The sequence below is a fragment of the Phaethon aethereus genome (assembly GCF_964289735.1).
Source record: "Phaethon aethereus genome assembly, chromosome: W".
NCBI lineage: Eukaryota > Metazoa > Chordata > Aves > Phaethontiformes > Phaethontidae > Phaethon > Phaethon aethereus.
Genome location: NC_138581.1, coordinates 19,024,901 through 19,048,411, shown reverse-complemented (window position 1 = coordinate 19,048,411; position 23,511 = coordinate 19,024,901). Strand labels below are relative to the sequence as shown.

General features: G+C 45.3%; 1 protein-coding gene across 1 annotated transcript in view; it reads left to right on the top strand.

Moving 5' to 3' along the window:
• Positions 1–1,689: 1,689 nt before the first annotated feature.
• The window catches only part of LOC309415041 (junction-mediating and -regulatory protein-like), a gene marked incomplete at both ends in the record, with an annotated part of 134,104 nt that continues 112,282 nt past the window's right edge, over positions 1,690–23,511 (top strand). The window contains one exon of the mRNA XM_082012432.1: positions 1,690–2,574. Coding sequence (XP_081868558.1) covers positions 1,690–2,574 — 885 coding nt within the window. The remainder of the gene's footprint in view (positions 2,575–23,511) is intronic.

Sequence of the window (23,511 nt, the reverse complement as noted above, 5' to 3'; positions counted from 1 at the left end):
CCCGTGATCCCACGGATCCGTCGAGATTCACAAGCAGTGTCCCATCTGGGTCGCCAAAAACTGTCACCAAAATCGGGAGTAAACCTTGTAACACCAATGTAGTGTTAAAAGGCAGGCATTCTTTATTCACGGCGCCGGGAACACAGCGGATAGCTCCTCCCGAAATCATGTTCATTCAATCAGTCTAAGAAACATTCTTTTATAGATACACAAATACATATTCATTATCCCCTATACAATGACTGGTTAAAAATTCTTCACCTAACATGTAAATGACTACGCATGCTCACTATAACTTTCTAAGAATTTATTTCCTTGATCTTTTGGGTCGGAGGGTTTCTTGAGTGGGTGGTCTCTGAGCCGGTGGTCGCGATCTCCCCCTGCCGGAATTACCTTTCCTACAAAGTCCACTTAAGCTTGGCAACACTAAATAGACCTTCACGGGCTGTCAGTCCAATAAGTAATTATTCATTCTACAGTCTTTTGTTTCAAGACAACAAAATTACATTTCATTGAACCATTGTCTAGGTAGAACTGACCAAGTTGTTCCTTCTTCCTAGCTACTCATTATTAAAACAAAACATAGTACTATGATCACAATGTTACACCTTAATTCCTTGATAATTAAATCAAGATGGAAAGGGTTAAATGGGCTCTTGAGCAGCATTGCTGGTGCATAACCTGTTCCTAAAGTTACATCTTTACAACTTATTACTAACCTATTTTCTAGTTATTGTTTGATTCCCCCATCACCTTGGTTACAGGCTGACAGGTAGTTAACAGCAAGGCCAAAGCTGCAGCAGGCAAAGCCAGCGCTACCTCAGAAGCTGCCCGAAACAGAGGCTGCTGCCCCCGGAAGCCACGGTGCAAGTACGACGGGGGTGGCAGATTTCACCCTGAACGGCCCGCTTTCGCCAGGTGGCCGCCGCTCAGCTGACCCCAAGGGAAATCAGATGGCGGCAACCCCACTTCTTTCCCCTCCCGCCGAGCCGGCCAGTCCCCTAACGGCAGCGGCCCGGCACATCCCCCTCCTACCATACAGCGCGCGGCTGTCGAACGGCCGCGTATGTACGTCCGAGGGAAGGGGCGGGGCATCGCCCTTCCCTCCGCCCATCACGGGACAGCGAGAAGAGAGGGAGATCGCGAGCGTGGCCGGGGAGAAGGGGCGGGACGCGAAGCTCCGCCCGCCTCCCTCCGCCGGGGAAACTAGGGCGACAGCCAATGGGGAAGGCGCTCCGTGGGGTAGGAAGGCGGGGCTTTAGGAGGCCGCGGGGCGGGGTCGGCGCTGTTGTTGCTGCAGCGCCACCGCCGCTTGTAAACAGATCCTGCCTTGCGTGACGTGCGTGAAATACCTGTATGGGGGCATCGGGTATTATGTGCCGCGGTGGCAGGTTAATGATCAGAGGTGGGAGCCGCGGGATTCCCCGGTAGCGGAAGGCAGGCACCGAGCAGGGAGGAAGTAACTCTTCTGTCCTCCTTCTCCACCCCCGCCGCCTCGGTCGGAATTCAGCGCATCCTGCTTCCTCAGCGTCTTCCCCGTTCCCCCGTCGCTAAGATGGCTGATGGTGGGCAGTGAGGCGGAGCTGCGGGGAGCTGTTGCCGGCCGGTGCGCGGCGGGGCAAGCGAGTGCGGCTGACGGGACAGGACAGGACAGGAGCGGGGTGTGGGCGTAGGAAGCAGTGCAGCGCCATGTCCGCCTTGGCCCTGGAGGAAATGCTGGAGGCCGACTGGGTGGCCGTGAGGCCTCACGCCTTCCAGGAGCGGGAGAAGCACAAATTCGTCTTCATCGTGGCCTGGAACGAGATCGAGGGTAAGTTTGCCGTCACCTGCCACAACCGCACGGTGCAGCGCCAGCGCGGCGGCCCCCGCGAGCTCTACCGCGGCGACCTCGCCGGCCCCAAGGCCAGAGCCACCCCCGAGGCCGGCATCCCCACGGTGAGCAGGGGCCCAGCCTGGGGCATGGATGCTGGCCTGGCCTGCAGCTCCTCGCATCTCCGCGCAGAGGCGGGGCTGCAGGGCTCCGAGCGGGGCGCGGCGGCCGAGAGGCTGCTGAAGAGCCCGTTGCGCGCCAAGAGCAGCCCGGCCCAGAGGCCGCTGCGGGGCCCGGCGGCGGCAGGTGCCGCTGAAGAGATAGAAGTGTTGGAGCTGGGGAAGGAGGAGGAGGCCGCCTCGCTCTCACTCTCGCCGCTGCAGGCAGTCGAGTCGGAGCCCGTAGGGGAGGAGTGCAGCTGGGCCGGCCTCTTCTCCTTCCAAGACTTGCGGGCTGTGCACCAGCAGCTGTGTTCTGTGAACTCGGAGCTGGAGCCCTACCTGCCTGCCTTCCCCGAGGAGCCCTCGGGCATGTGGACGGTGCTGTTCGGAGCCCCAGAGCTATCCGAGCAGGAGATGGACGCTCTCTGCTACAAACTGCAAGTTTACTTGCTCCACAGCTTGGATACCTGTGGCTGGAAGATTCTTTCGCAGGTGCTCTTCACTGAGAATGACGACCCCGAAGAGTATTATGAGAGCCTGAGTGAGCTGCGACAGAAGGGGTACGAGGAGGTGCTGCAGCGGGCTCGCAGGCGAATCCAGGAGGTGAGGCTACCGCATGGTCTAGATATCTCCACCTTAGTGTTACCTTTTCCTTACTCTGTGACATCTTCTTTAGTTGTTCCCTCCAGCTGCTCCCCTCTACCTTTGCAGAATTGATCGATCCATGGGACAAAAAAAAGTACAGGAAAACTGTCTAGTTTAAAAAAAAAAAACAAAAAAAAGGCAAGTTTTGAGAATCAAAGTAAGAAGATGAGGCTTAACCTTTCCAAGGTCTCTAGGGCCAGGATTTAAGAAGGTGCAGATTTCCCTAGTCATCTAAGTGTGGCTCGGTACTTTATTCTGTGCAACTGAATGTAGATGTTTGTGAACAAGAATCTGATGGATTTGGTAAGGTCTTGCTCACAGATTTTTGTTGTTGTGTTGCTTTGCACTAGGATGTGTTGGAGTCTGAATTTTTCTGTTTAATCGGAGCAGCAACATGTGGTGTTTACTTTGACAGTACAATTTAGGCATTTGAGGCCAAAAAGTTTCTAGGTTCCTACAGGCTCTGGGTGCTGAATCTGCTATTTCAAGTGAGATGATGTTTTTTCATTTGAATTGGAGTAACTGCAACTTTTGTTCAGCTGGTAAGTTCTTAGAGTTTGGATTTTAAAAAGCAAGCTATCTGGTCCTAGTGAGTATTTACTTCATTGCCATTGCTAGTGTCTGACAAGACTTGCATGTTTCAGAACACACCATCTCTTTTTCTCATCCCATACACTATTTAGACGAAAGTAGTTGAGGAGGTTCTGCTAACTTCTAGCATCAGTGTGTGAATTTTTTCACATTTTTGTGGACTGAGGTATATGAGGACCCAGATTTTCTCAGTGAAAAAGGAGAATTTTACACTTGTTTTTATGTTTTGGTGGCCTTGGTCCAGAATGTACCTGGATCTATCTAGGTGTGACTATGTGTAGGAGTCATGTTATGGAATTTTTTATTTTTGCAAGCACCATCTAAATTCTATTGTATGGATATTTATCAAGTTTGGCTGCTTCAGTTGCCCACATATATCCTAACAATATTGTGTGTTCAAAAATGTGTGGTGGTGAATGTTTTCTTTTTTTTTTTCCTTGATGGAGTATGAGCATATGTGCTTGCTGTTTCTGATGGCATAGTTTTGAGTCTTTGTAGGATTTGGGCCCAGCTTTTCCTTAGTGACTGGAGTTACAGAGTATGAGAAAATTGTTGTTTTATCAGTGATGATATTATCCCACAAGCAGGGTCCGATAACCAGTGTGCAATAGGCCAATCTTACACACAGAGCCAAGATATCTATGTATTTCATGTCTGCACAAAGATGAGTGCTAGATGGTAATTCCACAAAGCTAACACACCACACAAAGGAACTACAACGTATTTATCTTGTTACATGGTTAGTAAAAACAGTGGAAAACCCGCCCAAGTTTACATTCATTGATTCGTGATTACCATATCACTTGCTATTGGTTACACATATTTAAATTAGCATGCATGCTCCTAGAAAGTGTGGGGGAGTAATTTGCACAGTCCCTCAATTGAGTCGGTGGTCGTGATCTCCCCCTGCCGCCTTTACCCCAGTTACTGTGGATTTTGCTGACTTCATGCCAGTGACATTCTTCTATCCTTGTTATCTTCCTTGTAGCAAGATTTTTTCCTTTATCAGTCCTTGAAGTCCCTCTTTTCAGTTCCTCCTCCGGAGGTTGGTGATTAGTAAGGCATGCAAGTTTATACAAAGTAATCAGGCCTAAATTAAACAGTGTCACTATAACCTAGGCATTAACCCAAACATATAGTTTTACTCAGTGTACAATGAAATCATGATAAGGGCATCTCTATGTAGCATTGTCAGGTACAAGTTTATTTCCAAACTGTTGTGTTAGGATATATCATTGTGATTTTTTTTTTTTTTTTGTGGCTGTTTAAAGGGCTGAATTAATCCTCATTAATTTTGGTATACAGCTGTTAATTAGTCTAATAGTCTTCTGCAGTAGTTTTAGTCCAGAGAACATGAAAGCATATTGTCATCCACTTTTTTCTTTTGACTGCATGAATGCTTGGGAGCGTGTGCTTAGATTCACTTGGACTTCAGCTCAGCAGTTTTTATAAGGAGCTGAGCAGGATGAGAAGTTCCTCTTAAACATGTGGAGTTTGGGAACTGGGTACCTAACTCAAAGCGTGTGGCGTTTCTGAAGAATTACTGTGTAGGAACTATTTGTTTCTTGGAGAATCTCAACTTTTATTTTGTTAGCACCAGTACTATCAGTAAAAAATAAATCAGTTATCAAGAGGCAACGAAAGCTTTATCCATCAGGTTCTCTAAACTACATCATCTTATTCTTTGTTAATGTTCAGAACTTAGTGCAGACAAAATGGCAGAGCATGTTTGTGTATTTTACTACAGTATAACCTTCCTTTCCCATGATAACCAATCCAGTAGTGTACCTAAAGTCAGTACAGCTGTACTACTGTCAGTTGTGTAAATCATTCTTTCTTTAATGAAAAGGTAGTTTATGTTTAAGAAAAGAAACCAATAGAATGACCTGCTTTTTCCTTTTTGGCTCTCAGGTTTCTCTTTTCCTTATCTGTTAGTGGTTTACTTGGTCCACAGGAAATGTCTGTCTTTTAAGCAAATACTGATATTGTTTGTCACTGCAATTCTAAGTAAATGAAGCAACGGATGATGAGTATTGCTAGGTATTTCTGAAGTAAAGGTTTTTCACACTTTCAAGAAAACCTACTGAATCAATGTTTCATCTCTCACTTTAATTTACTTTTCCACCTGTACTTGAAGTCTGCCTGTTAGCTGTTGGGAATGTTGGATTCCTGCAATTTTAAACTGTTATACCTCTTTAGAATTTTTGGGGAAAAGGGAAAGGGATTGAGCAGCACTGGCGACTGAAATAATATCAAGGAGCATAATGAACATGGAGGGTTTTCATTAATATAAAATTGTGCAAAGAAAAAAAAAAGTTTAGAACTCCAAGACTTTGGCTTAATGTTTCAAAATATGCTTCTGCAGTTTATAATTACTTCATATATCTCATTTTCCAGGACAAATTACTCTGTGCAGTTAGAATATTACTTGAGAAATGCTTGCAGTTTCTGTTGATTATGTTCTTTGGGGTGGAGAAGCAAAGTGAGCAACAAAACCTCTTTTGTTCATTGTTTCAGCATCCCCTACTTGGCCATCTGTTGCTTTCCATAAGTTTCACATAAACCAGTTTATTTTCACAGCAGTTAATAATTGCTGCTCTTTGTAAGAGGTGTTTTTATCTCTGACTCAATTATAAACCTTTAATAAGCCAGAAGAATGTTGCAAGTAGAAACAGATCCAAGATGAGGAAGAAAAATAGTTGTAGAAGAACTGTATGACCTGGAATTAATTTCTACTGCATAATTTTCAGTTTTGAAGTAGCACATCTTATTTTTTTTCAAATAAAACTATTAATTCTGGAATAACCTAAGAACAGTTAATTTATGTTAAAGTAAAAACTTGTATCTAAAGGAGTAAATATTGTTCCACTTCATTTTTGAAAACTAATAAACACTTGTTTGGAGCCTTTGTTCATTAAGTTTATGCCTGTTTAAAAAAAATTCCTTGGTGCTCAGCTAGAGGTCTGAGCTCCCAAATAGAGACATGATACAGAATCAGTTAATGACCAGATAAAAAGATGTTGTTATTTCAACAGAGAGGATGCCACTGAATCCTTATTTGGCATTCCAGCTTCTTGGCCAGTATTTCTAAAATCTTAAACTTTGCATCTAGAAGGCAGAAAAAGTTATCTTCTGTACTCTTGTTACAACCATCATATTTTTATTTATCTAATCTGCAGTTCGAGTCATTAGCAGTTATTTCTGGTTGTTACAAACTAGTCCAAATTTAATAAATATTTTAAAGGCTCAGCATTTAAAGTGTTGGAAGTTCACACCTGACTCCTGCAATCATCAAACCCAATAGTAAGGATACTGCGATACATTTTCAAATAAGCATAATTAAATGTGGAGTGGTTCCCTCCGCCTTTTTTGCAAATAATAAAAATCCAAGTCACACAGATATTTTGTTTTCAAAGTGTTTCAGTGAGTTTCTGAAATGTGTTCTGTATATGTAAATACATGTTACAAGTTAAACAATTATGATGTGATACTCTTGGAAGTCGTGGATGTAAGGTAGAGGGCTATATCACTTAAGATTCTTGGACCCTTATAGCAGCAAGGATAATTGAATATGCAACATCTTAATCATATGGTGGGCTTGTAGTTGCTGAAAGTCTAAGGTGTGATTAATCCAGCTGGCAGCTGGTCACAAGTGGTGTTCCCCAGGGCTCAGTTCTGGGGCCGGTCTTGTTCAATATCTTTATAGATGATCTGGATGAGGGGATCGAGTGCTCCCTCAGTAAGTTTGCAGATGACACCAAGTTGGGTGGGACTGTAGATCTGCTGGAGGGTAGGAGGGCTCTGCAGAGGGATCTGGACAGGCTGGATCGATTGGCAGAGGTCAACTGTATGAGGTTTAATAAGGCCAAGTGCCGGGTCCTGCACTTTGGTCACAACAACCCCATGCAACGCTACAGGCTTGGGGAGGAGTGGCTGGAGAGCTGCTCAGTAGAAGAGGACCTGGAAGTGCTGGTTGACAGCCGGCTGAACATGAGCCAGCAGTGTGCCCAGGTGGCCAAGAAGGCCAACAGCGTCCTGGCCTGTATCAGAAATAGTGTGGCCAGCAGGAGGAGGGAAGTGATCGTGCCCCTGTACTTGGCACTGGTGAGGCCGCAGCTTGAATCCTGTGTTCAGTTTTGGGCCCCTCACTACAAGAAGGATGCTGAGGTGCTGGAGCATGTCCAGAGAAGGGCAACGAAGCTGGTGAGGGGTCTGGAGAACAAGTCTTATGGGGAGCGGCTGAGGGAACTGGGGTTGTTTAGTCTGGAGAAGAGGAGGCTGAGGGGAGACCTTATCGCTCTCTACAACTACCTGAAAGGGGTTTGTGGTGAGGTGGGTGTTGGTCTCTTCTCCCAAGTAACTAGGGAGAGGATGAGAGGAAATGGCCTCAAGTTGCGCCAGGGGAGGTTTAGATTGGATATTAGGAAAAATTTCTTTTCTGAGAGAGTTGTCAAATATTGGAACAGGCTGCCCAGGGAGGTGGTGGAGTCGCCATCTCTGGAAGTGTTCAAAACACATGTGGATGTGACCCTTCGGGACATGGTTTAGTGGGCATGGTGGTGGTATGTTCATGGCTGGACTTGATTTTAAAGGTCTGTTCCAACTTTAATAATTCTGTGGTTCTATTACCAGTTGGCCACTGTTGCTTATCAAGGGGGTGGAGGGGTATGCCTTCTTTGACCTTCCTTTTCTGTCTGACATACCTGTAGAAGCCCTTCTTATTATTCTTTGCATCCCTTGCCGAGTTCAGCTTCAGCTGCCCCTTGGCCCTCCTGGCCTCGTCCCTGCTCAACCGGGCAGCATCCCTGTACTCATCCCAGGAATATAGCAATACTGTTCAATGTGACTTTTAGTCAGTAAGCTTAGACTTAATTTTTAGTAACTGAAGACAGCAGCTTGCCAGTCTCATAGTTCATTTCCCTATCTAAATACCTGGGAGAAAAAAAAAGAAACAAAATGCAATATATGCTCTGTTTCGCTGTCTGATCTGGGAGTGAAGAACCATTTTTGTCTCCTAGTTGGGGGAGTGTTCTGATGATGAAATTATTTTATTTGATATTCCTCTTCAAAACTGTAATAGTTTATTTCCTTAGATGTAGAGATAGACTTTTCTCTGTTTTTCTTTTAAAGTTTTTTCTAGTTGATATGCAGTTGCAGCATTTTCATATGCCAGAATATTTATGTATCTATGTAATATCTATGTAATAAACACTGTAATCTGTTGTGCTTCTTGGGATTCACAGCCCACTTCATTTCTTAGCTTTTAGAGGTGATGTTAGGTTGTATTTTCTTCGTGTTTAACTGTTGGGATCACCCTGCACGGCTCGACCTTAAGGAGAAGGAGCTGTGGCACTGAGAAGCTGGTAAACAGCTGGATATCTGCATGGCTCGGCCTTGAGGAGAAGGAGCTGTGGTAAACAACTAAGAAGAAGCGAGGAAAACAGGAACACCTGCAAGCAGCGAATCCTGACTGTGTGAGAGGCGCGTGGACAGCGCGTGATATTTTGTATATAGCCAATTGCAATAATGTGTGTAACAAGCTGTAACCAATCATGAGTGTGTGCGCAGCGACTAAGCGAAAATTATGATATATATATTGGAGTCAGACAAGACAATAAAGGGCTTCGGAATATAACTCTCATAGAGTTGTGAAGTCCATCCTTCTCCCGCAACTGGTGACCCCGACGTGATACGATCTCTGGGATCTCATCGTTGAACACCGGTCGAGCGCAGAGGACGCCGCGGGAGAAGCCCGGTTGGAAGAATTGTAGTCAGCGGGACTGACGCAAGGGAAAAGAAAAAGGAATACGTTGCAACAGAGAAGCACCCAGCGAGGTGAGGTGAGCAACCGGGGCGGCATGGGGCAGAACACATCGCGTGAAGAAGGGGCGATAGTCAGACTCCTGCTGCATATGCTCTCTAAGAGAGGACTGAAATATGATGAATATACACTTAGAAGGCTTCTAATTTGGAGCCGAAAGAAAGGGTACCCCCCCGATCCGTCTGTGGCGTTTAAGGCAGAGACGTGGGAGGAGATAGGAAAAATGTTATGGGAGCATATTGAGAAAACCGCCGCAGAGTTAGTGACGGCGTGGAAGTTGATAATAACCACATTAAAAGCCTTGAAGGCAGAGAGAAAAGCTGCAGCTGATATGGAGGAGGCTGTTAAAATGCCTTCAACCAATCCCTTCTTAACTGAGTCAGAGGGTCCAGGACCTTCAGTGACTCCGACTGCACCTCCTGAGGTGCCAGATGCACCGGGTGAACTGGCTGCATTAGATAAGTCAGAGAAACAGATCTACGATGATGTATGTGAGGGCAAGATGGGACAAAGCTGCCCAGAACAATGTACTCAATGTTCCCCTGTGTACTCGTGTGAAAGATTGATGGGGCGGGCTTCACCACCCCTGAAACCACCCAGACTTAACCGATCGAAAGCCGTAGTTTTGAAGCCCTCAGCCGAGCCCCTGCCACCTTTACGGCCCCCGTTGCCTGATTGCAGCGATGAAGAAGAAGAGCCTGTTGTAGAGACTATAGGGAGGCAAGAGCCTAGGATGAAAGGCGACCCTAGAGAGCAGTGGAAAGACGTTTTTTTAGGAGCATTGAAAGACGAGGAAACAGAGTTACCAATGGCATTTCCCAATAGTGTACAGCCTCACGGGCCCAATCGCTGGGACCCATTTCATTGGGGCTTGATTAAGGAAGTGCGGAAGGCAGTACAAAATTATGGCTTGCAATCGCCTTTCACGCAAGCTCTATTAGATAACATATTCACGGGAATGGTTCTTACACCATGGGATTGTCGGCAGATGATAGATATGTTATTGACACCAACCCAAAGGTTATTGTGGGCAGACAGTTGGTATAAACTCTGTATGCAAGAAGCCCTGAGAAACCTGGAGCGTCAAGACGGCGATCCGCTTCAGAACATTACTATGGAACAAATGACAGGCCAGTGACCGTTTGTGGATGTTAGATTGCAAGCTCGGCTGCCTTTAGAAGCCTTGCAATTAGTTGGGCGACTAGCGTTGAATGCGTTGCGAACAGTCCCTGAGGAGGGAAAGAGGCAACCATCTTACACTCAAATTAGACAAGGGAGAGATGAACCATATATGTCTTTTGTTGATCGTCTGAGAGACGCTTTGAATAAGGTGTATACCAATGAAGACGCAAAACTAGCAGTGCTGTTGAATTTAGCGGTAGAAAATGCCAATGTAGATTGTAAAAGAGTTTTGTTAACTTTGCCAAAAGAAGCAACATTAGTACAAATGGTAGGAGCCTGCAACAGCGTAGGCTCTGCCACACATCAGGCAGAAACACTCGCAAGTGCCTTTGCAGCAGCAATTAAGCCATTTATAAATGGAAAAGGGGAGAAAAAATGTTTTAATTGTGGAAAAAGAGGCCGTTTTAGAGCTCAGCGCAAGGCCACAAGGAAAGGACCTAGGCAGATTGAGACAGGTCATAAATCCTTCCAACAAGGACCCTTTCAGCAAGGAATAGGCCCAGCAGGAGCACCATGTGGTCGATGTCAAAAATTTGGTCATCAAGCCTCAGAATGTTGTTCAAAGTATCATCATGATGGTATGAAATTGGGAAATGGGCGACCGAGCGCGAAGGCACCCCGCGCGATGACACAAATGGGGAAGCACCACCAGGCTGCTTGGCAAGCCTCAGCGCCCAAACCAGAGGGAGCGCTGGAGTGGACGTGGAAACAACAGCAGAAGTTACCTTATGGGACACATCGGTTTATGATGTCCCGACTAATGCGAATGGACCATTAGGATATGGATTGAGTGCTTTGTTATTGGGACGATCTTCAGCAACAAAGCAGGGACTTTTTGTTCTCCCTGGAGTCATCGACGCTGATTATACGGGAACCATCAAAGTAATGTTGTGGACTCCATCTCCTCCTGTTGCGGTTCCTGCAGGCACACGTATTGCACAATTGGTGCCTTTTACTGCTTCTATACCTCAGGCAGCGCAATCAGTGAGGGGGAATGGGGGGTTTGGCTCAACAGGAAGACCAGAAATCTTTCTAGCATTAGATATCAGCAGAAGAAAACCGACTTTGAAAATGAAGTTTAGGCATCCTGACCCCACCGTGCGACTGCGACAATGGACCATCGATATGTTAGTGGATACTGGAGCTGATGTGACCATTATCAGTCACTGAGAGTGGCTGCCAGGCTGGCTGGCTCAGTCTCCAGCTCACAGACTTGTAGGGGTCGGTGGGTTTTCCGCAACACAACAGAGCGTAACAACCCTAACCTGTGAAAATCCAGACGGGCTAGTGTGTTCAGTACGAACCTATGTAGCCGCATTACCATTAAGTTTGCTTGGGCGGGATGTACTGAGTCGAATGTATCACTCTCTAGCGATCCGCAGGGTTTTCGGTAGCGGCCATTGAAACGCGACCTGTGCTCAAACTGGAATGGAAAACCAATGATCCAGTGTGGGTAAATCAATGGCCGCTGACCGCAGAAAAGGTCGCCCACCTGGAAGATTTGGTAAAAGAACAGCTACAAAAAGGCCATATTGTGCCAACCACTAGTCCTTGGAACACACCTGTTTTTGTGATTCCAAAGAAAAGTGGAAAATGGAGATTATTACATGACTTGCGAGAAGTCAATAAGGTTATAGTGGACATGGGAGCCTTGCAACCAGGGCTACCATCTCCCTGTATGATACCGAAGTATTGGAATCTTTTGATTATAGATCTCCAAGATTGCTTTTTTACAATCCCTCTGCATGAAGATGATGCCAAATATTTTGCATTCTCAGTCCCAAGTACAAACAAGGCGCAACCCATGCAAAGATATCATTGGACAGTATTGCCACAAGGCATGAAAAATTCGCCCACGATGTGTCAAATTTATGTAAATTGGGCTTTACAGCCAATCAGAAAAAGGTGTCCTCAATATTTCATCTATCATTATATGGATGACATATTGTTGGCTGGTGATCAATTAAATCCGGAAGAAATGATCGGGGAGCTCGTTGAGCTTTTGAGGCAAAGTGGGCTGCAAGTGGCGCCGAAAAAGATACAAGCTGAAGCGCCATGGAGGTACTTGGGGTGGATGATCACTGAAACGTTGGTGGCCCCCCAAAAGGTTGAATTAAGAATTCAGATTAAAACATTAAATGATGTACAAAAATTGGTAGGAGACATTAACTGGATTCGACCTATTTGTGGGATCACAAACCAAGATATGGAGCCTTTGATTCAGCTCTTGCGAGGGGATAGCAGGTTAAACTCTCCTCGGCAATTGACCAAGGAAGCCCGGGAAGCAGTAGCAAACATTTCTGAAAAGGTAACTCAAGCATTTAGTTCTAGGATAGACTCCTCGATAGGGATCACTTTGGCAGTAATCAATCACGAGCGACATCCCTATGTGCTTATAATACAGTGAATAACAAAGCTAGAATCAAAAGCGGACCCATTGAGAATTTTAGAGTGGGTCTTTTTGCCTCAGCAGCACAGAAAAACCATCACCACGAAAGCAGAGTGTTTTGCAAATTTGATTATGAAAGGGCGCAACAGAATTATTGATATATCAGCAAAGGACCCGAGAACGATTTTAATACCATTACAACAAGAATATTTGACTTGGGCTTTGCAGCACTCTGTCCCCTTGCAAACTGCATTAGCAGGATTTGAAGGTGACATTCAGATTCATTATCCATCACACAAAATGTTTACCTTTTTTAAAAACCATGAAGTAGAAGAAAAATCAAAGTGTAGTCAATATCCAATTCAAGGCGCTACAGTATTTACGGATAGTGGTGGGAAAACAGGCAAGGCAGCAATAGTATGGCGAGAGCACGGAGAATGGAAAGAACGGGTACTTGTCGTGCCAGGATCAGTTCAAAAGGTAGAACTACAGGCAGTAATTGAAGCCTTTAAATTATGGTCTGAAGAACCTGTGAATATAATTACTGATTCTTTATATGTAGTTGGAGTACTCCAAAGATTGGAAGGTTCAATCCTCAGACAAGTACAGCAGGAACAGCTATATCAACAATTTAGAAAACGTTGGTTTTTATTGCAGAAAAGACAACATCCTTATTACATTATGCATATACGCAGCCATACCAACCTTCCAGGGGAATTGGTGGAAGGAAATGCAAGAGCCGATCGGCTGACTGCCGCAGTATGGGCTGGACCTGTCCCAGATCGTTTAGGTCAAGCGCAAGCCTCTCATGTCTTTTTCCATCAATCTGCCAAAGTTTTAGCGAGACAATTTAATCTTAAGTGCAGGTGATGCTAGAGCTATTATACAGACTTGTGCTGATTGTCAACAAATAGGCCCAGGAATCGCGATTACAGTAAGTCCCCGAGGATTGCATTCGCTACAACTATGGCAGATGGATGTGACACATGTTGCTGACTGTGGAAGATTTAAATATGTTCATGTTTCAATTGATTGCTATTCTGCAGTAGTTTGGGCCACTGCACAAACAGGAGAAACTAGTAGGCATGTACAAAAGCATTTGTGAGCTGCATTCGCAGCCCATGGTATACCCCTACAAATTAAAACCGATAATGGTCCTTGTTATGTAGCCCAGTCAACCCAAAGTTTTTTTGCTCAATGGGGAGTGACACGTTACTGGAATACCACATTCCCCAACTGGACAAGCTATTGTTGAACGAATGAATCATTCCCTGAAGTGTTTATTGCAAAAACAAAAAGGGGGAGAGGCTACCACACCACCCCAAGAACATTTGAATAAAGCCTTATATGTGTTAAATTATTTGCGTCTAGCAGAAGGAGAAACAGTGTCTCCCATAATAAAACATGTAAAAGGGATGACAGGAAGCCTATGTGAGTTAACACAAAATGTGCAAGTAAAAGTTAAAAATTTGGAAAAGAATATGTGGGAAGGACCTTTTCAACTGCTAACCTGGGGACGAGGTTATGCTTGTGTCATTACAGATTCTGGAACTTGTTGGGTATCCGCAAAATGGGTAAAACCATGGGTGGAACAGTCACCATCGTCAGACACATCTTGACACTGTTAGGTGTCATCGCAACCTGGATGCCACCTCAGCCAAAAGAAAATGTATGGGTAACATTAGCAAATCAAACAGGACAAGACACCTTCTGTCTGTCTCTTTCCTCCCCAGGCAATCCCTTTTCAATCTGCCAGAAGGGTTATGGTGACTGTGTGGAGATCAATGGGCTGGGAAACAGCTGCCCGGGAACTGGTCAGGGGACTGTGCCATGGCGTCCTATTTCCTAATTTGAGAATTATCATTAGACAAACATGGAAAGCTTTTAAGACAAAGTGCTCTATAACTACAAATCCTTTGGTAAGATATAATATTGGTTTTCATAGCTTTAAGGAAAAGTGCTCTATAACTACAAATCCTTTGGTAAGATATAATATTGGTTTTCATAGCTTTATAGCTTCTATCGCTAGGAGTAGTACAACTAGAATTGTTTGCCTTGTAACATTCTGCTATTAATTTAAGCATAGTTGATATGTGACTGCTGGATTATGGTAAGATGCCGTGTGAACAAAGCCTACGAACCAATAGACGGGGTGGCTGTGGCGCGTGCAGCACGTCTGGCCAACGGGCACATACGCCATAGGCTCCCTGTGTTGAGAGGTGGCAACCGAGGCATGTTCCGACACTCACTGGCCACGTGTGTCGAAACTCGTTCCTTGGCAAATGTATAAATACCGGGATTTCCCGAAGAGCAGGGGGATCGGTGTACGGCAAGGCCACCGTTGCCTCCGTGGGGACGCCCACGTAAAGCTGGCACCTACCGACTGCTGGGCTGAGTTCGTGGCACAGGACGATACAAGAATGTACAGATGGTCCATCTTCCTCACAGTCCTTGGGTTGCAAATGATCCATCAGGTTTTGTTTTTAGATAAACAAAAAGGGGGAGATGTTGGGATCACCCTGCATGGCTCGACCTTAAGGAGAAGGAGCTGTGGCATTGAGAAGCTGGTAAACAGCTGGATATCTGCATGGCTCGGCCTTGAGGAGAAGGAGCTGTGGTAAACAACTAAGAAGAAGCGAGGAAAACAGGAACACCTGCAAGCAGCAATCCTGACTGTGTGAGAGGCGCGTGGACAGCGCGTGATATTTTGTATATAGCCAAATGCAATAATGTGTGTAACAAGTTGTAACCAATCATGAGTGTGTGCGCAGTGACTAAGCGAAAATTATGATATATATTGGAGTCAGACAAGACAATAAATGGCTTCGGAATATAACTCTCATAGAGCTGTGAAGTCCATCCTTCTCCCGCATTTAGCTTTGTGGTCTTGCATATTTTTTCTCATTTTTTTTTCAGCATTATTTTCTTCTCTTCAATTGAATATCCTACTTTCAAGGCCTTCAAGTCAGTGTCTTTTCATACTGCTTTATAAATGCAGTAATTATTTTTCTCCTCCATTTCTGGCTGAGATAGTATTTACACAGGCAGGTTTAGAATTTGAAAACAGATTCTTTCTGATCATTGCACCTTTTTACATTTCTTTCTATACTATGACAAGACTGTTTACAGATGATCAGTGAGGTTTATGTTGTTCTTTGTATATGTAAATATTGCTACCACAGTGCTGAAGAAGTTACTGAAAAGCAGAGGTTTTCAGAAATGGCTGCATGTACCATTTTTTCTCTTTGGGGAGGTGCTTTTCGAATCCTTTTTTAATATTAGTAGAAACATACCATTTCAGTGCACCAGGAAATTGCTGCTGTTGGTGAGAACTTTAGTCAAAGCGGGGACTTGGTCCAACTAAAGATACATCTGTCAAACTTGCTTATTTTTTCAGGAGATGAAAACTTAGCTGAAAGGAATATGGAAGGGAGAGAAGAAAGATAGGATAGGAGGAGAGGGAAAGAGAATGATGATATTCTTAAGATATATATTGACTAGCTCAGTGATGTTATGTGTATATATATCTGAGCTGTTGCTTAGAATGTGTGGTGGGTTGACCCTGGCTGGATGCCAGGTGCCCACCAAAGCTGCTCTATCACTCCCCCTCCTCATCTGGACAGAGGAGAGAAAAATATAACGAAAGGCTCATGGGTCGAGGTGAGGACAGGGGGTTACCCACCAGTTACGATCACAGGCAAAATACATTTGACTTGGGGAAAATGAATTTAATTTATTACCAATCCAATCAGAGTAGGGTAATGAGAAAATAAAACCAAATCTTAAAACACCTTCCCCCATCCCTCTCTTCTTCCCAGGCTCAACTTTACTCCTTGATCCTCTACCTCCTCTGCCCGAACGGCGCTGGGGGATGGGGAATGGGGCTTGCGGTCAGTTTATCACACGTTGTTTGTGCCACCCCTTCCTGCTCAGGGGGAGGACTCCTCACACTCTCCCCCTGTTCCAGCATGGGGTCCCCAATGGGATCACAAGTCCTGCCAGCAAACTTGCTCCAGTGTGGGCTCCACTCTCTCCACGGGGTCACAGGTCCTGGCAGGAGCCTGCTCCAGCACGGGCTTCCCATGGGGTCACAGCCTCCTTTGGGCACATCCACCTGCTGTGGCATGAGGTCCTCCACAGGCTGCAGGTGGATATCTGCTCCACTGTGGACCTCCATGGGCTGCAGGGAGACAGCCTGTCTCACCATGGTCTTCACCATGGGCTGTAGGGGAATCTCTGCTCTGACGTCTGGAGCATGTCCTCCCCCTCCTTCTTTACTGACCTTGGTGTTTGCAGAGTTGTTTCTCTCGCATGTGCTCACTCCTCTTTACCGGTTACTGTTCCACCGCAGGTTTGGATGTGGGTTTTTTTCCTCTCCTTAAATATGTTACCACAGGGACGCTACCGCTGTTGCTGATTGGCTCGGCCTTGGCCAGCAGCGTGTCCATCTTGGAGCCAGCTGGCATTGGCTCTGTCGGTGTCATGGTTAACCCCAGCCAGCAACTAAGCACCATGCAGCCGCTCGCTCACTCCCCCACGGTGGGACGGGGGAGAGAATTGGAAGAGTAAAAGTGAGGAAACTCATGGTTTGAGATAAAGACAGTTTAATAGGCAAAGCAAAATCCTTGCACACAAGCAGAGCAAAACAAGGGATTCATTCACTACTCCCCATTGGCAGGCAGGTGTTCAGCCATCTCCAGGGGAGCAGGGCTCCATCACGCGTAATGGTTTCTTGGGAAGACAGACGCCATAACTCTGAACGTCCCTCCACCCCTTCCTTCTTCTTCCCCCAGATTTATATACTGAGCATGACGTCATATGGTATGGAATATCCCTTTGGCCGCTTTGGGACAGCTGTCCTGGCTGTGTCCCCTCCCAGCTTCCTGTGCGCCTCCAGCCTTCTTGCTGGCAGGCCAGCATATGAAAGGTCAGATAGTCCTTGACTGCTTAGCAACAACTGAAAACATCAGCACCTTATCAACATTTTTTCACCCCAAATCCAAAACATAGTCTCACACTAGCTTCTTTGAAGAAAATTAACTCTATCCCAGCTGAAACCAGGACAGTTGGACATAGGGGAAGCTTCTAGCAGGTTGTCACAGAAGCCTCCCCTGTAGACCCTCCCCGCTACCAAAACCTTGCTGTGCAAACCCAAAACAGAATGCTATATGTGAAATAGGAGTTGGCAGAAGAATAAGGTTGCGTTGTCAGATGTTGAGCCTGTTGCTTTAAACAGCTGAGAGTATCTTCTAAATAGAATCATATAATATCTCAAGTTGGTATGGACCCATAAGGATCATCAAGTCTAACTCCCTCATCTTTCTCCTTTATTTTCACCAGAGAAGAATCAACTATTAACATTTGGTGATACAATAATTAAACTATGGGTGATTCTGCAATGCCACAATGTATTTCTTTAGTACCATACAAAAGAGAAGCAAATGAACATGTATTGAACTCTGTAGAGGAACCTGCACCTAGAACGTGTTTTTTTTTGTTTTGTTTTTTTTTTTTTTTTAGCAACTGGAATACTCAGGAGTTGCCAGTAATATAACAGTTACGTTGTTTCTTCGTTGTGGTGAATGGCGTTAAATCTGGCTGGCGGCTGGTCACAAGCGGTGTTCCCCAGGGCTCGGTTCTGGGGCCAGTCTTGTTCAATATCTTTATTGATGATCTGGATGAGGGGATCGAGTGCTCCCTCGGTAAGTTTGCAGATGACACCAAGTTGGGTGGGAGTGTTGATCTGCTGGAGGGTAGGAGGGCTCTGCAGAGGGATCTGGACAGGCTGGATCGATGGGCAGAGGTCAACTGTATGAGGTTTAATAAGGCCAGGTGCCGGGTCCTGCACTTGGGTCACAACAACCCCATGCAACGCTATAGGCTTGGGGAAGCTGCTTGGTGGAAAAGGACCTGGGGGTGCTGGTCGACAGCCAGCTGAACATGAGCCAACAGTGTGCCCAGGTGGCCAAGAAGGCCAACAGCATCCTGGCCTGTATCAGAAAGAGAGTGGCCAGCAGGAGGAGGGAAGTGATCGTGCCCCTGTACTCGGCACTGGTGAGGCCGCAGCTTGAATACTGTCTTCACTTTTGGTCCCCTCACTACAAGAAGGACGTTGAGGTGCTCGTGCATCTCCAAAGAAGGGCAACAAAGCTGGTGAGGGGGCTGGAGCACAAGTCTTATGAGGAGCGGCTGAGGGAACTGGGGTTGTTTAGTCTGGAGAAGAGGAGGCTGAGGGGAGACCTTATCGCTCTCTGCAACTACCTGAAAGGGGGTTGTGGCGACGTGGGTGTTGGTCTCTTCTCCCAGGTAACCAGCGATAGGACGAGAGGAAATGGCCTCAAGTTGCGCCAGGGGAGGTTTAGATTGGATATTAGGAAAAATTTCTTCACTGAGAGAGTGGTCAAGCATTGGAACAGGCTGCCCAGGGAGGTGGTGGAGTCACCATCTCTGGAAGTATTCAAAAAAACGTGTGGATGTGGTGCTTCGGGACCTGGTTTAGTGGGCATGGTGGTATTGGGTTAACAGTTGGACTTGATCATCTCGAAGGTCCTTTCCAACCTTAATGATTCTGTGATTCTGTTATCTGTCTCTTGTGTCAGTGGCCCATTTAGGACTGGTAGCACTAAAGCAACCTGGACTCTTTATCAGACTTACAAGGCTCTGTCTATAGAAGCAGAATCCAAGCTATCAATCTTCTGTTCATACCATACCGTACTGGCAAAGACTATTCTTCTAGTGGTAGTCACATCATTTCCAAAAGTGAGAGAGAATAGTTTGACCTTTCTGTATTCCCTTTAACATTGTATATTATAACTATAATTTCAAATGCATGTAATAATTTCTGTGTTGTATTTGTTTTTCTTTTCCGAAACTGGAATATTTCATAAATCTTCGGACTCTTCTTTCTCTCATGTAACTTTTAACCCAAGTGAAATTTGAGGCAGCAATTTTATGGTGTTGATCTGATAGGATGAAATAATTTCCATGTGCTTTTGAGCCGGTTTGCAACCTTTGTAGTGCGGGAGAAGGATGGACTTCACAACTCTATGAGAGTTATATTCCGAAGCCATTTATTGTCTTGTCTGACTCCAATATATATCATAATTTTCGCTTAGTCACTGCGCACACACTCATGATTGGTTACAGCTTGTTACACACACTATTGCAATTGGCTGTGCACAAAATATCACGCGCTGTCCATGCGCCTCTCACACAGTCAGGATTCGCTGCTTGCAGGTGTTCCTGTTTTCCTCGCTTCTTCTTAGTTGTTTACCACAGCTCCTTCTCCTCAAGGCCGAGCCATGCAGATATCCAGCTGTTTACCAGCTTCTCAGTGCCACAGCTCCTTCTCCTTAAGGTCGAGCCGTGCAGATCAACGCCACAGCTCCTTCTCCTTAAGGTCGAGCCATGCAGGGTGATCCCAACATCTCCCCTTTTTTGTTTATCTAAAAACAAAACCTGATGGATCATTTGCAACCTAAGGACTGTGAGGAAGATGGACTATCTGTACATTCTTGTATCATCCTGTGCCACGAACTCAGCCCATCAGTCGGTAGGTGCCAGCTTTACGTGGGCGTCCCCACGGAGGCAACGGTGGCCTTGCCGTACACCGATCCCCCTGCTCTTCGGGAAATCCTGGTATTTATACATTTACCAAGGAACGAGTTTCGACACACGTGGCCAGTGAGTGTCGGAACACGCCTCGGTTGCCACCTCTCAACACAGGGAGCCTATGGCGCATGTGCCCGCTGGCCAGACGTGCTGCACGCGCCACAGCCACCCCGTCTATTGGTTCGTAGGCTTTGTTCACATGGCATCTTACTATAATCCAGCAGTCACATATCAACTATGCTTAAATTAATAGCAGAATATTACAAGGCAAACAATTCTAGTTGTACTACTCCTAGCGATAGAAGCTATAAAGCTATGAAAACCAATATTATATCTTACCAAAGGATTTGTAGTTATAGAGCACTTTGCCTTAAAAGCTTTCCATGTTTTTCTAATGATAATTCTCAAATTAGGAACTAGGACGCCCATAGCACAGTCCCCTGACCAGTTCCCGGGCAGCTGTTTCCCAGCCCATTGATCTCCACACAGTCACCATAACCCTTGTGGCAGATTGAAAAGGGATTGCCCGGGGAGGAAAGAGACAGACAGAAGGTGTCTTGTCCTGTTTGATTTGCTAATGTTACCCATACATTTTCTTTTGGCTGCGGTGGCATCCAGGTTGCGATGACACCTAACAGTATCAAGATGTGTCTGACGATGACGATGGTGACTGTTCCACCCATGGTTTTACCCATTTTGCGGGCACCCAACGACTTCCAGAATCTGAAATGACACAAGCATAACCTTGTCCCCAGGTTAGCAGTTGAAAAGGTCCTTCCCACATTCTTTTCCAAATTTTTAACTTCTACTTGCACATTTTGTGTTAACTCAAACAGACTTCCTGTCATTCCTTTTACATGGTTCTCCTTCTGCTAGACAGAAGTAATTTAACACATATATTTAAATCTTCCAAAGTCAGCGACATGTGTCACATCCATCTGCCATAGTTGTAGCGAATGCAGTCGTCGGGGACTAACTCTAATCGCGATTCCTGGGCCTATTTGTTGACAATCAGCACAAGTCTGTATAATAGCTCTAGCGTCACCTGCACTTAGATTAAATTGTCTCGCTAAAACTTTGGCAGATTGATGGAAAAAGACATGAGAGGCTTGTGCTTGACCTAAACGATCTGGGACAGGTCCAGCCCATACTGCAGCAGTCAGCCGATCAGCTCTTGCATTTCCTTCCACCAATTCCCCTGGAAGGTTGGTATGGCTGCGTATATGCATAACGTAATAAGGATGTCGTCTTTTCTGCAATAAAAACCAACGTTTTCTAAATTGTTGATATAGCTGTTCCTGCTGTACTTGTCTGAGGATTGAACCTTCCAATCTTTGGAGTACTCCAACTACATATAAAGAATCAGTAATTATATTCACAGGTTCTTCAGACCATAATTTAAAGGCTTCAATTACTGCCTGTAGTTCTACCTTTTGAACTGATCCTGGCACGACAAGTACCCGTTCTGTCCATTCTCTGTGCTCTCGCCATACTATTGCTGCCTTGCCTGTTTTCCCACCACCATCCATAAATACTGTAGCACCTTGAACTGGATATTGACTACACTTTGATTTTTCTTCTACTTCATGTTTGGGTTGTTTTTGGGGTTTTTTTGGGGTTTTTTTTTGTTTTTTTTTTAAAGGTAAACATTTTGTGTGATGGATAATGAATCTGAATGTCACCCTCAAATTCTGCTAATGCAGTTTGGAAGGGAATAGAGTGCTGCAAAGCCCAAGTCAAATATTCTTGTTGTAATGCTATTAAAATCGTTTTCAGGTCCTTTGCCGATATATCAATAATTCTGTTGCGCCCTTTCATAATCAAATTTGCAAAACACTCTACTTTCATGGTGATGGTTTTTCTGTGCTGCTGAGGTAAAAAGACCCACTCTATAAAATTCTCAATGGGTCCGCTTTTCATTCTAGCTTTGTTATCTACTGTATTATAAGCGCATAGGGATGTTGCTTGTGATTGATTACTGCCAAAGTGATCCCTATCGAGGAGTCTATCCTAGAACTAAATGCTTGAGTTACCTTTTCAGAAATGTTTGCTACTGCTTCCCAGGCTTCCTTGGTCAATTGCCGAGGAGAGTTTAACCTGCTATCCCCTCGCAAGAGCTGAATCAAAGGCTCCATATCTTGGTTTGTGATCCCACAAATAGGTCGAATCCAGTTAATGTCTCCTACCAATTTTTGTACATCATTTAATGTTTTAATCTGAATTCTTAATTCAACCTTTTGGAGGGTCACCGACGTTTCAGTGATCATCCACCCCAAGTACCTCCAAGGCGCTTCAGTTTGTATCTTTTCCGGCGCCACTTGCAGCCCACTTTGCCTCAAAAGCTCAACGAGCTCCCCGATCATTTCTTCCGGATTTAATTGATCACCAGCCAACAATATGTCATCCATATAATGATAGATGAAATATTGAGGCCACCTTTTTCTGATTGGCTGTAAAGCCCAATTTACATAAATTTGACACATGGTGGGCGAATTTTTCATGCCTTGTGGCAATACTGTCCAATGATATCTTTGCATGGGTTGCGCCTTGTTTGTACTTGGGACTGAGAATGCAAAATGTTTGGCATCATCTTCATGCAGAGGGATTGTAAAAAAGCAATCTTTGAGATCTATAATCAAAAGCTTCCAATACTTCAGTATCATACAGGGAGATGGTAGCCCTGGTTGCAAGGCTCCCATGTCCACTATACCTTATTGACTTCTCGCAAGTCATGTAATAGTCTCCATTTTCCACTTTTCTTTGGAATCACAAAAACAGGTGTGTTCCAAGGACTAGTGGTTGGCACAATATGGCCTTTTTCGTCAATGACTCCAGGGAGAACAAAAAGTCCCTGCTTTGTTGCTGAAGATCGTCCCAATAACAAAGCACTCAATCCATATCCTAATGGTCCATTTGCGTTAGTCGGGACATCATAAACCGACATGTCCCATAAGGTAACTTCTACTGTTGTTTCCACGTCCATTCCGGCGCTCCCTCTGGTTTGGGCGCTGAGGCTTGCCAAGCAGCCTGGTGGTGCTTCCCCATTTGTGTCGTCGTGTGGGGTGCCTTCGTGCTCGGTCGCCCGTTTCCCAATTTCATACCATCCCGATGATACTTTGAACAACATTCTGAGGCTTGATGACCAAATTTTTGACATCGACCACATGGTGCTCCTGCTGGGCCTATTCCTTGCTGAAAGGGTCCTTGTTGGAAGGATTTATGACCTGTCTCAATCTGCCTAGGTCCTTTCCTTGTGGCCTTGCGCTGAGCTCTAAAATGGCCTCTTTTTCCACAATTAAAA